At 41.1% G+C, this 14,304-nt stretch overlaps 3 protein-coding genes across 3 annotated transcripts; 1 reads left to right on the top strand and 2 right to left on the bottom strand.

Annotated features, from left to right (window-relative positions):
* Positions 1-318: 318 nt before the first annotated feature.
* On the top strand, positions 319-4,003 carry LOC139203546 (natterin-3-like). Its single transcript, XM_070833344.1, has 2 exons — positions 319-394; positions 2,157-4,003. Exons 1-2 carry the CDS (start codon positions 319-321, stop codon positions 3,251-3,253), a joined length of 1,173 nt encoding a protein of 390 aa, XP_070689445.1. The 3' UTR covers positions 3,254-4,003.
* Positions 4,004-5,433: 1,430 nt separating this feature from the next.
* LOC139204311 (natterin-3-like) lies at positions 5,434-7,164 on the bottom strand. The gene is made up of 2 exons (XM_070834309.1): positions 7,071-7,164; positions 5,434-6,519 (listed from the first exon to the last, which is right to left on the bottom strand). The coding sequence occupies exons 1-2, from the start codon at positions 7,162-7,164 to the stop codon at positions 5,438-5,440; spliced, it is 1,176 nt and encodes a 391-aa protein (XP_070690410.1). The 3' UTR covers positions 5,434-5,437.
* Positions 7,165-10,239: 3,075 nt separating this feature from the next.
* On the bottom strand, positions 10,240-13,022 carry LOC139203547 (natterin-4-like). The gene is made up of 3 exons (XM_070833346.1): positions 13,017-13,022; positions 12,348-12,441; positions 10,240-11,330 (listed from the first exon to the last, which is right to left on the bottom strand). The coding sequence occupies exons 1-3, from the start codon at positions 13,020-13,022 to the stop codon at positions 10,240-10,242; spliced, it is 1,191 nt and encodes a 396-aa protein (XP_070689447.1).
* Between the last annotated feature and the right edge of the window lie 1,282 nt (positions 13,023-14,304).

The following is a 14,304-nucleotide window of genomic DNA, read 5'->3' on the forward strand; positions in this document are numbered from 1 at the left end:
GTAACTTAAGTGGTTCAAAATGCCGCCCCTTACCTCACCATGAGGCAGTAGGACTGAGGTTTCTCCAAGCCAATCAGCAACAATCAGGCTACATGACAAACTGACAAGAAACCATATATGGTAACTTCACTGACCTTGATTTTCACCATAACATTACATTTTTTTGAAAAACTCACAAAAGTAGAGTCTTGTAATGATCAACAGTAATGGTTGAAATTTTGAATTTTTGAAGTATTTCAATGAGTGCCCTATAAAGGGTTAATGCTACAAAACTGGTGGGAAGTAAAGAAGTGATTTTGCTTCCTGTGTGATTTGCAGATGAAGCTGTCAGTGTTGGTGCTGCTGGCTCTCACCTCGGTCAACCTTTGCGTCTGTGAGAACAAAACCAAATCAGGTAAACCGAGTTTTCCATGTTGCTGTTTCTTGTCCATCAGGTTTTCAATTCTATTTAATTTATTTGAAAGTTATAACAGAGGCAGAGTTGCCACTGGAAATTCTTGGTAATTCTTCAAATGTGTGCTTGATTTTGGACCAAAGTAGACAAGTGAGAGAACTTCTTTTCCAGCTGCCGACCATCAATTTTATTAATTAAAATGGCAACTCAAGGCTCAAGGTTCATGTTTTTGTCATTCTACAACACAAGGTCGCTGCTCCATGACTTGGAAGAAAGTCAGTGTCTCCAGGTGAACCAGAACTTGGTTAAATGGGTCTTAATTATGCACATGATGGTTACACACATGCTAAAATCCTGAGACTAAAGCTGCCTGTCCGAGGCAAAAAGTCAACCTGAGTCCTCAGCAGTTGATGATCCATGTAGAGGACATATGAATAAAACAACATGGGCATTTATTTGATAGCAACAGTAGAGAGACTGGAATCAGGGGAAAGAGAGAAAGGAAATGACAACAAATGGTTCAGCCAGCTGGAGATCTAACCGGTGACTCACTGCTTAGGGTTTGTGCATGTGTGGCTTGCACCCTAACCACTCAGCTATCTTAATACAACAGTGACTCGTCCATGTGTACACTAAAAGGGTTATTAGTCAATCTTATTGTTATCTACCATTCACAGTGGATATGCCGGTCATGAACAGGACCTTTTTAGGTTATCTCTAACTCCACAAATCAACAGTGAGTTAGCTAATGATGTGCTATAAATATTTAGCTTGACATGCTAACCATTGCAGCTTACATACAAGCAGATAAGTCTGTGAAGATTCTCAGTCATCCAGGTCATAGTTATTCCTTAGGAGTTGAGCAAAAGTCAACTGGACTTGTTGAAGGTACTTGAAGATGTTTTGCTTCCCATCCAAGAAGCTTCTTCAGTTCTAACTGACTGGTAGGGAGGTCAGGCATATAAACACTGTTCGGGTCGTTAGGCCCTGGGTGGGTCTTATGTGGGCCGTTACCCAGTCGTCATGTGAGTCGTTAAGTCGCATGAGTCATGGTGTGAATGGGTGTTTAGCTGGCTGGGAAGGGTGCTCAGGACAGCATTGTAAGTAGCCGATAGGTGGTGTCGTAGGTCACCTCCTATGTTCAGCGAAGGTCACTCCAGACAAAGATGGCTTCTTTGACTCCTCTTTCAAACCATTTGTCTTCTCTGGCCAACACCTGTGCATTGCTGTCCTCAAAGGAGTGCCCTTTGTCCTGACCTAAGGAGTTGGCTCTCCTGTGTTGGGCCATGCGCTTGTGGAGCGGTTGTTTTGTTTCTCCAATGCACAGGTCTGGGCATTCCTCACTGCATTGCACTGCATACACCACGTTGCTCAGTTTATGTCGGGGGGTTTTGTCCTCGGGGTGGACGAGCTTCTGTCTCAGGGTGTTGCCCAGATTGAAATGTACAGGAATGTCATGTTTATTAAAAATCCTCTTAAGTTTCTCAGACATGCCTGAAACATGTTTATTGCCCTTCTTTTCTTTGTCCATTGTGTTCTTTTTAGCTGTTTTAACAAAGGCCCAGTTTGGGTAGCCACAGGTTTTAAGTGTGTCCCTGACGTGTTTTTGCTCCTTCTCCACTACAACACAAGCTGGGGGTGATCAGAACCCAGCACCATCGAGCTCAAAGAGCATTAGGAATACATGATTTATTACTGATGTCATTTGGTTATACTTGTTTATACTGGTCTTATCTGCACCCTTTTTCTGTCTTTTATTCAGCCCAGTCACTGGACCCGAGTCTAGAGGACAGGGTTCCTAAAGTACCGAAAAGAAACCCTATTCCAACTCCTGTGGAGATTAAGAACAAGCTGAGCCAGTCTCACTCTTTCAGTTTTCAACAAACCAACCTGGAATGGAACACCTGGGGTGGCTCTGTCCCCAATGGAGCAATTTCAATCTACAACGGATACGTTGGACGCGTCGACCACGTTTGCAAATATGGGTGTTGTTCCGGCTTCTACAATCCTGAAATGGGTGCTCACTGTCACTACCCCTATGGAGGGAAAACATATTTGGGCTACCCATTTGAGATCCTGGTGAACAAAGACAACTTTGAGTTAATGGAATGGAAAGATGGCTCCTACGGTTCAGTGCCTCAGAATTCAGTCAAGACCTGCTCCAACAATGACCTCTATGTTGGGAAGAACAAGTATGGTCTTGGGAAGGTCGATGTTAAAAACGAGGCCTTCTTTCTCCCCTGGGAAGGTGACGAATATTGGTACAAGAGCTATCAGGTCCTGACCTTTAGCACAGATGTAATCAGTGAGCACATGTCTGAAGTCAAGTACAATACTGCTGGGGTTAGCATCATTTCATACCCACCAGAGACCATGCGCACGTCCTCCATCACCAACTATGAATGCACACCAGTGACGGGGACAGCTACCCTCTCAAAGACCGAGCAAGAGGAGCAAAGATGGGACACCAGCTTCTCCATCACATTGGGTGTCAAGACCACCCTCACTGCTGAAATCCCCTTAATTACCTCAGTGGCTATTGAGTTTAGCGCTGCGACGACCCTTCAGTTCTCCAAGGGGACCACTTATATCAAGTCGACCACCCACTCTGTCTCCGTTCAGCACACCGTCCCACCAAACCACTTCTGCAAAGTCACTATGGTGGGATATCGGTACGGGGCAGACATCCCTTACACAGCACGCCTCAGCCGCACCTACCGCAGCGGGGAGACCACCTGGACTTCCATCTCTGGGACGTACAAGAGCGTCCAGATTGCCGAGGTTCGGGCTGTGGTGGAGCGCTGTGAGCCTGTAGCTAACCCCACGCCCTGCAGCTGCAAGGACGGTGGATGCCTGTAACATTACACAGACACTACAAATAAACCTGCTTTTATGTATTTTTACGTCTTGATAGAAGACAATAAAACTACTTGGCATTTAGTTTCTTCAGTTTATCAATGAATAATGCATTTAATATTGTATTGTTACATTTAAATGAACTTAAATACACTAAATCTGTGTCACAATCACTCAATCAGCCTGCATCTTACAGTCGGGAGCAGCAGTGTGGCAATGGTATATATATAAAAAAAGAGAAACAAAAATAAGGAAAAGAAGGTTAGAAACAAAAAAACTTTTTAAATAGATAAAAAAATTGATGATTTGGCCCAACAAAATCATAAAGAAACATATTCTCCAGTAACTTTTTGTCATAATAGCATGTAACATCTCGAAGGTTGAAATGAAAAATGTTGATGTATGTTCGATGGTCTGAGCACTGGAGAACTATGCAACAGGTGTGTGACCAGTTCTTAATTAGGAAATTAATGTTATTACTGTTTTGATGAGCAATAAATAATGCAAATAAGAAGAGTAAGATATAATTTTTGTGTAACTTGCCCAACACTGGTCACCTGTTGACTAAATGTAACCCTCACTCTATTCTAACACATGAATCTTTGCTGACTTTTCTTTATACTGAGTTAAGTGCTGGTGTCGGATCGTTTGAATGCTGTGTTATTAAGCTTTGATGTGCAAAAATCCAAATGTTCATGGTTGCTGCTGCAAGTAGACGTTTGCATGGAGCGTGATGGGATTGAAAAAGTTAAATAAATCTTTTCTGCCAAATGTCCTTGTGTTTTCTTCCTCCATCTTTGTCTGAATTTGAAACAATAATATTTTGTCCCCTAAAACTGAAAATTACGCAGTACAAGTACAAGACACTGTAAAACATTAAGTGTAAAATAGAGACATAAAGCTATTTAGTTTAGCTATCCAGCCAATCAGTTGGTAGAGAAAACTAGATTTTTGGCTCATCACATAATCTTTTACTGCCTTTTGTTGGTTTTGGGGCTCCATACATATTTACAGTGGCGCCTATTTGCATCATAACTTAAGAAAACATGGACAGAGTGGACAAGATGTTTTTCATTTTGTTGTCAGCCAGGCTAAATGCACAGTATGAGTGGGCTACATGTGGTGTGATCATATACCTCAATGTATCCATGTGCACATCTCTGCTGTCCAGAAGAAGAAAAACATGTTATTATCAATAATTTCACTGTCAAACACACCATGTTTAATAAACTGTAAACAATTTACTGTAGATGCTCATGAAGCAGCTGAAGCAGTAGATGGCATTGAATGGTTGTTTAATAAATAATTGGATTTCTTGTTTGTCATCCAACGTGGGATTGCATGACACCATCACGTGAAAGAAAAATAAGGATTACTGCATTTTAAAGTATCCACATGTTCTTTCAAATAGCATTTGAAATGACATTTGTCTGATTTCACTGAAAAGAACTGCGACACACAGACAGTTCAGCCTGATAGTCATCTCAAAGCAACTGGCCAATCTTCACATGTGCACAACCATTTATTTGCATAATCTATACTTACAAAGTCATTATTTGTTTTTATCTCACTAAACAAAGTATTCAGTTGCAGTTCTTAGTAAGAAAGGACCATAAAAATCTTCTTCCTCCAGTCAGATGAACCGTCAACAACAGACCTCAGCTGGGTATGTAGAGATCTTTGCTTTTTGGATAAATGACAAACAGGATAATTCTCATATTTTATCATCCTAAATGTACACAGTTTTGGTTTATTTCTTATATCATTAGCCCACTGCTTTTTAATGTGAGCCAACACAGATTCTTGGAACAGATGAAACCAAACTCAGAGAAACAACAATGGGCACAAGTGAAGCATGCTTTTATTAACTTTATTCATTATGATTGTAGACAATTCAAGGATATGAGCAAGACGTTGACTTAAATTTTGCTCTTCCAGAAGGACCCTCTCTTTTCCAAGTACAACCTGAGCCTCTTATTACATAGCGTAGACAGATTGTGCTCATTAGGCTAATCCTTTGATTTCTTTGCTGTGGGGTTTGGTATTGGAATCTAAAATAGACTTAAGCCACACTGATGGTATTTTGCCAGATTCAAAGTATGTTTTAAAGAAATAATGCAAAGTCAAGCCAATCAGTCAAATATTTTTGGTGTCAGATATCTTAACGAAACCTCCTCCGTTGTTCTTTCAGTGGCAAGGCTGAGCACCAGGTATGGGCTCACAGCGATCCACAACAGACCGGACTTCTCCAACGTCGACACCAGTGTACGTCCCAGAGATGTACGTCCAGGTGGTCTCGCCGTGGCGGTAGGTGCGTCTGAGGCGTGCTGTGTAAGGGATGTTTGCCGTGTACTTATATCCCACCATAGTGACAGTGCAGGAGTGGTTTGGAGGGACAGTTACCTCCACGGCGACGGAGTATTCGTTGGACTCCACTATGCTGGTTCCACTGGTGAACTGCTGTGTTACCTCGGCGCCGAAATCAATACCTGCCGATGCGATCAATGGGATTTTGACAGTGATGCTGCAACGGACACCAGCTGAGATGGCAGTGCTGGTTTCCCACCTTTTCTCCTCCTGGTAGGTTTTTTGGAGCTGGAGTGTCTTCACAACGGTGCTGCACTGGTTGTTGGTGATGGTGGACTTGCGCATGGCCTCCGGAGGAAACGCGATAACGTCCGCATTGGTGTTGTAAATGACGTCAAAAATGTGCTCTTCGTATATATTTTTGTTGATGGTCAGGACGTGGTAGTGGTAGTACCAGTACTCATCACCCTCCCAAGGCAGGTAGAAACACTCATTCTCAACATGTACCTTCCCCAGACCATACTCATTCTTCGCTGCAAATTTGTTCTGTGAATAGCAATTTCTGACTGAATTTGGGGGCAGTTGTCCGTAAGACTCTTCCTTCCACTCCAGGACCTCAAAGTTGTCTTTGTTCACCAGGATCTCAAACGAGGAGGTATAGTACTCTTCGTGTTTAAAGGGGTAGTAGCAGTAAGGACCCATGCTACTGCTGTAGAAGCCAGATTCGCACCCACTTTTGCAGACGTAGTCATAGCGACCTGCATATCCATTGTAAATACCAACGGCTCCGTTGGGGAGATAGCCAGGCCAGTACTGCCACTGCAGGTTGGAGCCTCCAATCATGAAGGAGGCAGATTGATCCAGACTGTTCTGAAGTTCAGGGGGAGTCGGAAGAGCCAACATTGATCCGTTAATGGTGATTTTGGGAATCCTGTTACCTAGATCTGGGTTCAGAATGGGAACTGTATAAAAAGAAATGGGAAAGACATTAAGTCAAGTCAAGTTTCTGCAGGCATAACGAAATTTTGCAGACTCCCGGCAAGGCACATACATAAATAAGGCAGAATAGATAAATCAAAAATATTTACAGGCAAACAAAATGTATGTACAGAGGAATATATGTACAGGGGTAAAAAAGTGACAGTGATAGTAAAGTGATTAAGTGATTTTGTATCACACTTGAAAAGAAACAGGCCGTAAATCAAAATGTTTCCCAGATTCAAAATGTATGGATAGATAGCACTGGGGGTAAAGTGAGTGAACTGGAATTCATTATGTTACATTAAGACAATTAAATGTAAAAATCGAAGAATTAATGTAGAATCAGCACAAAGGAAGTGTGTTTAAAATCAACCGCTATTACTTTATAGCATATTTTCAACATTTAACAAATTCTCTCCGGTGAACTACAGATTTCCAATAACACCAGCAAGGCTTTAAAACTAAAAAGGCAGATTTCTTATATACATTAAACAGAATATATATGGAATGAACAAAAGCTGCTTCTGTTTACCTTTTCTCATCTGTGAGCTCCTCTTCGCAACGTTCTGCACGCTGGCTGAGGACAGAGCCAGCAGGGCCGGCAGCAACAACACGGACAGCTTCATCTGAAATGTTTAACATTCATCAAAGCTTATTGTAATGATAACAGTAATACCTCCATACATACCAATATTTAAAGCCACGTTTAAAATTGAGGTTAGAACACAGTGAAAGGATCTTACCATTGCCGTCTCACATCAGCCTCCTTCCACCACCAGGTTTATATGCTGTAGCTGCTTTTATGGCTGAATCATAAATCAAGAGATGCCACTCTGATTTGGTTCTGACGAGGAGCAATTACAGAACAGATTGCAGCTTGTAAAGTCCCAAAAGTAAAGAGTTAGATTAAAAAAAATTCATTACTAATGAATAATGTAAATATTTATTTATCATTACAATATATATTTACTTACTATTTTTCTACTGTTGCTTATTTTATTTCTTTTTTTTTCTATTACTGCTTATCTTGTCCCTGCCTATGTTGCTACTGTAATGTACTTTTCCCTCTATGGGGGATCAATAAAGTAAAGTCCAAGTCTTACATTATATAAGTCTATAATGAGCAGCATTTATTACAGGCCCATGAGAATCCTGATGTCTACTGTTAACTACAGAGGATACTAAATGATAAAGCAGATAAAAATGGAAAGGCTGCACGCTTGTAACTGATGCATTTATTTTAATGCAGAAAGGTTGATGTTAAGGAGGGCAACATCACCTTAGTGGCATTTACTGGGACAGGTGTTATGAATCAAGACCCATCGTGAGGCCAATCCAGGGATTCACCTCACACCAACACAGAAAACACAGAAAATGGGTGAAATAGACCTTTAATAGAAGAAATAAAACTAAATTAATTAAAACAATCCTAAATCTCTCACTGGAAAAAGGTAAATGTCAAATATTGATGTCATATAGCAGCTTTGTTTTGTTAACAGTAAGTAATGACGATAAGTTTTTCATTAGGCAAATGCTATAAAAAGTGCTCGGATTAAATATACTAATTTATAACTGAAGAGTTCATTCTGCCCTCTTCTTGTCCAAGTCGACCTTGCCCTGTCATAAACTTAGGCTAGGAAGAATAAACCTAAGACATTTAGTGGCCTATTGAAGAGAATCAGAAGATAAGGCTTTAACAGGAGGAAAGTACTGCTCATTTATTGGACCAGTAAAGAGGCTACACAACTTCTGGAATCATAAACACGATACTTGCTGAGAAATCAATATCAACTAGAGATAAACAAATACAATTGCACTCAAAATTGTTCAACCCCCTTTGCAAGAGAGGTGTGTTGGCAAAATTTAATGCACAACTCAATCAAGAACAATTTAAATAACAACACAACTAACATTACAGGCGGCTCCTCCAGATTCAACCATTCAGAGCACTCATTTGCAAATCAGGTGTTGTCTCAAGCACACCTGATGCACACTGATGAGGCCCCTGATTAGTTGGATAAAATAGGGCTTTGTTCACAGCGATGTTTGGTTGCATGTTAGAAATATGGATAAGAGAATCGTTAGATAAGAGAGGAGATAACTGCCTCAAAAGACAGCAAAGGCACTGAATGTTCCTGGAGATACAGTTGGAGGCATAGTTCACAAGTTCACAGCTAAAGGAACACCGGCACTGCACTGCCAGGACGTGGCAGAGAGACGAAGCTGCCAGCAGATTTTCCGAGGAGGCCAAAAAACCCTGGAGTGACTGCAAAAGACCTGCAGCAGATCAAGTACTGCTGCAGACACTGAGGGCTCAGTTCCTGCAGTAAGGAGCGTCCTAAACGCTGAAGGCCTCCAAGCCTGAACTCCAAGACGTACATCACCACTGACCCTAAAGCACAAGTATGCTCGACGCTATATAAAACAAAACTCTAATGATCAGCGGGACGTCTAGAGGAGGAAAAACAAGGCAGACGCTGAAAAAACACCCTGCTTACAGTGAAGCACGGCGGTGGCTCAGTGATGCTCTGAGGCTGCTTTGCTTCTTTTGGCTCTGGAAACCAGAACCTGGTGTCTGGATATGCGTCACGTTTGCGACGTGATGTACTAAGTGCTGAAGATGGTTGTCAAGAAGAGAATGAATCATTTTGAAACAGCAGTGGTCACTAAAAGTGGCATATTGTGTTCGAGTTGTTTATTGAACGCAGCTGAAAGTTTCTGCCAAAACACCTAATTTGCAGTGGGGAGTGGGGGTTACATTTGAAGTACACGTGCAAAAGTACCCCTTTGCTAATTTATTCCGAAACAGTGCACTATTTTGGCTGCTTTAAGTAACAATTATATAACTGTAATGCCACTACGTACATGTGAAATGATTTCAATTTGGAGCAACCGTATCTCTGAATAGAGAAAAAATAAACATGGTGATCAGTGGGAACAAACCACATAGTTTGTCGATTTAAGATCATGCATATTCCTGAGTTTATCTATTCAACAGAGATGTAAAATTACAAAGATTAAAAATAGGGCATCGTAAATGATAAAATCCAGACGTTAAAGGTCTTAACAGACAGAAAGTTGACTTTGTCCTCTCATTAATCGAAGCCAGGTAGAATAAATTTAAGGGATTATTAACCTGAAAGAGGGAACATAAGATAAAGAAAAAGAAAGATAAGGCTGTTAGAGGATGAAATACAGCTCTGTTCATTTATCGGACCAATAAAGTGCCAACCTGTGTCCTACTGAGCGACTGCTGCATTGTTGAAATCAAACTGTCTGCATCAGTTTAAAGCCATACATACATAATAAGGTATGCTATTAAAAAACATACTATTATGTGAAAGTCATGGCGGCAAAAACGAAATGAAAAGAACACGTCGGTAGAGATGCTTACAGTCACGTCACCGTGTGGCCGTGCCGGTCTAACTCGGTTTGGTTTCAGTTCATTTGGGCTAACAAATATATTTGGGGTTACGACATTGTCCGCCAGGGTCAAACGTGATAAACGACCACCTGCACTGTCAGAAAATAAACACAGAAGCAGCAGTTTTTCATTTGTGTGTCAGTTAGAAGACAATTTTGGAAAAGCACCAAATTACATTTAGAAATTGAAGCAGTTTTTGTTCTTCTCAATATGCAAAACAGGACACATTTTGACATTTGCCATGTATAAACATGTACATGGGATTATTTTGACACATTTAGCTAAAGCTATCGCATGCTCTGCGTTGGGGGCAAGCCTTGGCGCCAGGTACCGGTTGACATCGGTCCACCACGGCTTGGACTTCTCCAATATCCATGCTGTCGTACACCCCAGTGATCACAGTGCAAGTAGTTTTTCCATCGTTGTAGGTGCGGCAGAGGTGGGCGGTGAAAGGGATGGTCGCCGTGTACTTGTGTCCCACCAAACGGGCTGTGCAGGAGTGGTTTGGCGGGACGGTGAGCGTCACGGCCATAGAGTGGGAGGACTCTTCTGTCCTGGTGTGACCTCCTGAGAACTGGAAGGAAACCTCAGCGCTGATGGAAACACCTGCGGACGCGACTGCAGGGATTCCTCCAGTGAAGCTCTTGGTGACACCAAGCGAGATGGAAGAGCCGATGTCCCACCTTTTCTCCAACCTATTTGTCTTTGAGAGAGTAGTCGTTTTCATCACTGGACTGCACTCGTAGTTGGTGATGGTGGTGGTGCGTATGGTCTCTGGAGGGGACTTGAGGATTTCAACCCCATCAGTGTTGTACTTGACATTGGAGATGTGCTCGTTGTGTACACTGTGGCTGTAGGTCAGGCTCTGGTAGCTCTTGTAATAATACTCATAACCTCGCCAGGGAAGATAGAAGGATCCGTGCTCAACATGTACCTTCCCCAGACCGTACTTATTCTTCCCTACATACATTTTCACTGAATTGCAGGTTCTGACTGAGTTTTGTGGCAATGAAGCATAAGAACCGTCCTTCCACTCCAGGACCTCAAAGTTGTCTTTGTTCACCAGGATCTCAAACTTCTTGCTTCTCAGCTCTTCGCCGTCGTAGGGGTAATAGCAGAAGGAACCCATGCCCTCGTTATAATAACCGGCTTCACATTTGTATTTACAGACGTAGTCGATGCGATTATCATATACGTTGGAGAATATGAACGATCCGTCGGGGAGAGAGCCGTTCCAGGTCACCCACTCCAGGTTGGAGCTGTCTTCGAAGACGAAGGTGGAAGGTGAGGACCGTCTCTTCCGTTTCAGTGTAGGAGGCAGAAGGAAGTGTTGTGTTGTTGTGGTTCTGCTGGAGCTCAGTATGGAGACTGGATGAAACAAGGGAGGGAGGAAGCACAGGCACCATGAGTGAGAGTCATCTATTGTATTATGGTGCTTTCACACTGCTCAATAAATATCTATGAGAGAGAAAAGGTTCTCACTTCACTTCAGCCTTTAACTTGCTAAAATTTCCCGATACAGCCGTGAAATTTATGAAATATATTTGACTGTTTTTATCTCTTCTTCTTCCTCTTTTATTATTGTTATTCATTAGGTTTTATCCCATTATATTATGCAATGTATGTATTCTATTTTCAGTTTTATTGTCTTATTTTTTGGTGTTATATTCATATTTTTTGTGTATTATTATGTTAGTTTTGTGTGTGTTTCATGTGAGGCACTCGGGCGTGTGTAATTTCTTTGCTGTAAAGCAGTTTGAGTTACATGTCTTGTATGAAAGATGCTATACAAATAAAGTTTATTACAATTATCGTTATTATTGTCATTATTATTATTATTATTATGGTAGTAGTAGCTGAAATGTTACGCAACATAAATCCTCCCAAGTCGTTTTGAGTGCAGCCTCTCAGTGGAGCTAACTAGCAAACAGCATCAGTCAGATATCAGTAGCTTTAAGGTTGTCAGTGTTATGTCTCGTCGTATCTGTTAAGTGTCTAGTCTTGTCTCTCACTTCCTGTGTTATGGTGAAAACTAACTCTCCTCCCGCCCTGACTGTTTCCACCTGTTCCCCATTACCTCATGTATAAATAGTCTGCGTCTCCCTTTGTCCTGTGCCAGATCATCTTGTCCTGTCCAGGTTCCCATTGCATTCAAGCTAAGCCATTATAGCCACGTTTAAGTATTGTAAGTATTGTTTGTCTTCTCGATTTTATCTTCATATCCTTTCGTGCTGTGAGACTTTGTGCAGCAAAGGGATCTGTTGAAAGCAGTTTTTGCCTTTCAAACATTGAGTGAAGAAATAAAAAAAATAGAATATAGTAAATAAAGACCTTTGTACTTGATGAAGAAACTCCAAAGTAATACATTTTTTATTTTCTTTTTACCATTTTTGCTCTGTGAGCTCTTCTCCATGATGTCCTGGAGACCTGCTGAGGACGGAGCCGGCAGGACCAGCAGGAACAACACCGACAGCTTCATCTGGAGGTGAAACACAACATAAAAAAAATCATTACACCTCCATATAAAACCTTTTTTAAAGCCATTTTAAACATTTATTTAAAAAGGCGCCTGACAGACAACCTTTAGCAATCTGTCACAATGTTAGTTTACATCGAGAGATACTCACATGCACAGTAATAAGGAAAGCATTCGAACACACACACCTACATCTTTGTTAAATTAAGTGTGCAAAAGCAGCTGGAGATAATAGGATAATAGGATAGAGAGACACATGGAGGCAAAAACATAATAAATTATACTGTAGAAAGGGACTAAAACAAGATTTTCTAATCAATAACCACATAATTTTATTATCTTCTATTTTTTGTAAATCTTCTAAATCATAGAGAAAACAGACAAATTATGCCTTACTGTATCTGTCATATATATATATATTTATATGAAACTACCAAACTAGTTCTTACATAAACATCAGTTCTTAAAAAGGTGAGGTTAAAAAAGCGAGCGTTCAGGTTTTGTTCCAGTTATCAGACTTTTAGCGAAGCAGCGAGTGTTTATGAAAATGTTAAATATCCAGTGAAATACACACTTACCATCATGGTCGCTCACCTCTTGCACCAGTTACTTAATAGCTGCATACCACATGTACTTTCACTTACTGTGACTTTGATTGCTAAAACCAGGGGTTAAAGTAGAAATCAATACGATATTTGTTAATGTTTAAGTCTGGATCTGTGTTTTTTTCCCCTGATTTGGCCCCATCGTGGAGGTTTTGTTGGTCTGTTCATCTGTCAACATCATATCTCATTAACCTGTAGCATGATCAGATTACTACAGATTAAACATTTAGGGACCGGCTGGTTGTGGCTTCGCTACTTCTCCTCCTGAAAGATGAGGAGAGGCAGTCAGTCATGTGAGAAGAACCTGAAAAATGCATACTTCATGTAAAAAAAAAAGAGAAAGTACATTTTGATTGTTCTAGTCTGTGTGCTGACTCTGCAGAAAAACTGGTTTGAACCTACAGGGGCAAAACTCCAGCCAGGAATCATGTAAAACAAACAGGAGGAACAGACGGGAAGCTACAGCGGGAACGGAGCCAAAAGTGTGGACACACCTTCTTTCAGTGGTTTCTTTTCTTATTTTCATTCATTTCTACTTAATAGATTATTATTGAACACATCAAAACTATGAAGGAACACTTGTAGAAACAAAAAAAAAAGTGTTAAACGAACCAGAATTTGTTTTATATCTTAGAGTTAACTTCTTAATGCGTTTGAGACGAGGTCGGGTCGGTTCACGGTGATATGCAGTGAACGGCCCTGTTCCACTACTGTTCTAAGCCATATTATAGCAAGAGCCACTCATCTCAGTAACGTCCATCATTAGTTGACACCCTCTCAACCTCTGCACGACACTGTGGGGGCCCTCAGCGGCTCCTTCAGCAGCAGGCTGAGGGCCCCACCCTGCAAGAAGGAACGCTACCGCAGGTCATTAATCCCATCAGCCGTCAGACAGTCCACAGTCACTACATGGTAGCTGACTGGCTGTTTTTCACTCATCTCATTTCATATCCCTGGCCATACTGTACATTTATGTTCATAGTGTAAATATTTATTTATCACTACAATATACACTACTCACAAAAAGTTAGGGATATTCGACTTTCAGGTGAAATATATGGAAAATGTAAAAAGTGAATGCTACAGTGATATTATATCATGAAAGTAGGACATTTAAGTAGAAGCATGCACTGGTAGTTTCTTCATTTTAAACAATTTAATGAAAGAAAAGCTAACAACAATGGTAGGTAAACCACAACAAAACATGTTCAGTGTCTCAATAAATTGGGACGTGGCCAAAGGACGTCCACTCCTCTCCTTT

The sequence above is a fragment of the Pempheris klunzingeri genome, chromosome 7 (genome assembly GCF_042242105.1).
Source record: "Pempheris klunzingeri isolate RE-2024b chromosome 7, fPemKlu1.hap1, whole genome shotgun sequence".
Taxonomy (NCBI): Eukaryota; Metazoa; Chordata; class Actinopteri; order Acropomatiformes; family Pempheridae; genus Pempheris; species Pempheris klunzingeri.

Bases quoted from the DNA above. Each gene is read 5' to 3' on its own strand.
- LOC139204311 (XM_070834309.1), bottom strand. From the start codon at position 7,164: ATGAAGCTGTCCGTGTTGTTGCTGCCGGCCCTGCTGGCTCTGTCCTCA. The intron at 6,520-7,070 runs GTAAACAGAAGC...CTTTTTATACAG, and splicing joins GAGCTCACAGATGAGAAAAG to TTCCCATTCTGAACCCAGAT.
- LOC139203547 (XM_070833346.1), bottom strand. The intron at 11,331-12,347 runs GTAAAAAGAAAA...TGTTTCATCCAG, and splicing joins GAGCTCACAGAGCAAAAATG to TCTCCATACTGAGCTCCAGC.
- LOC139203546 (XM_070833344.1), top strand. From the start codon at position 319: ATGAAGCTGTCAGTGTTGGTGCTGCTGGCTCTCACCTCGGTCAACCTT. The intron at 395-2,156 runs GTAAACCGAGTT...TCTTTTATTCAG, and splicing joins TGAGAACAAAACCAAATCAG to CCCAGTCACTGGACCCGAGT.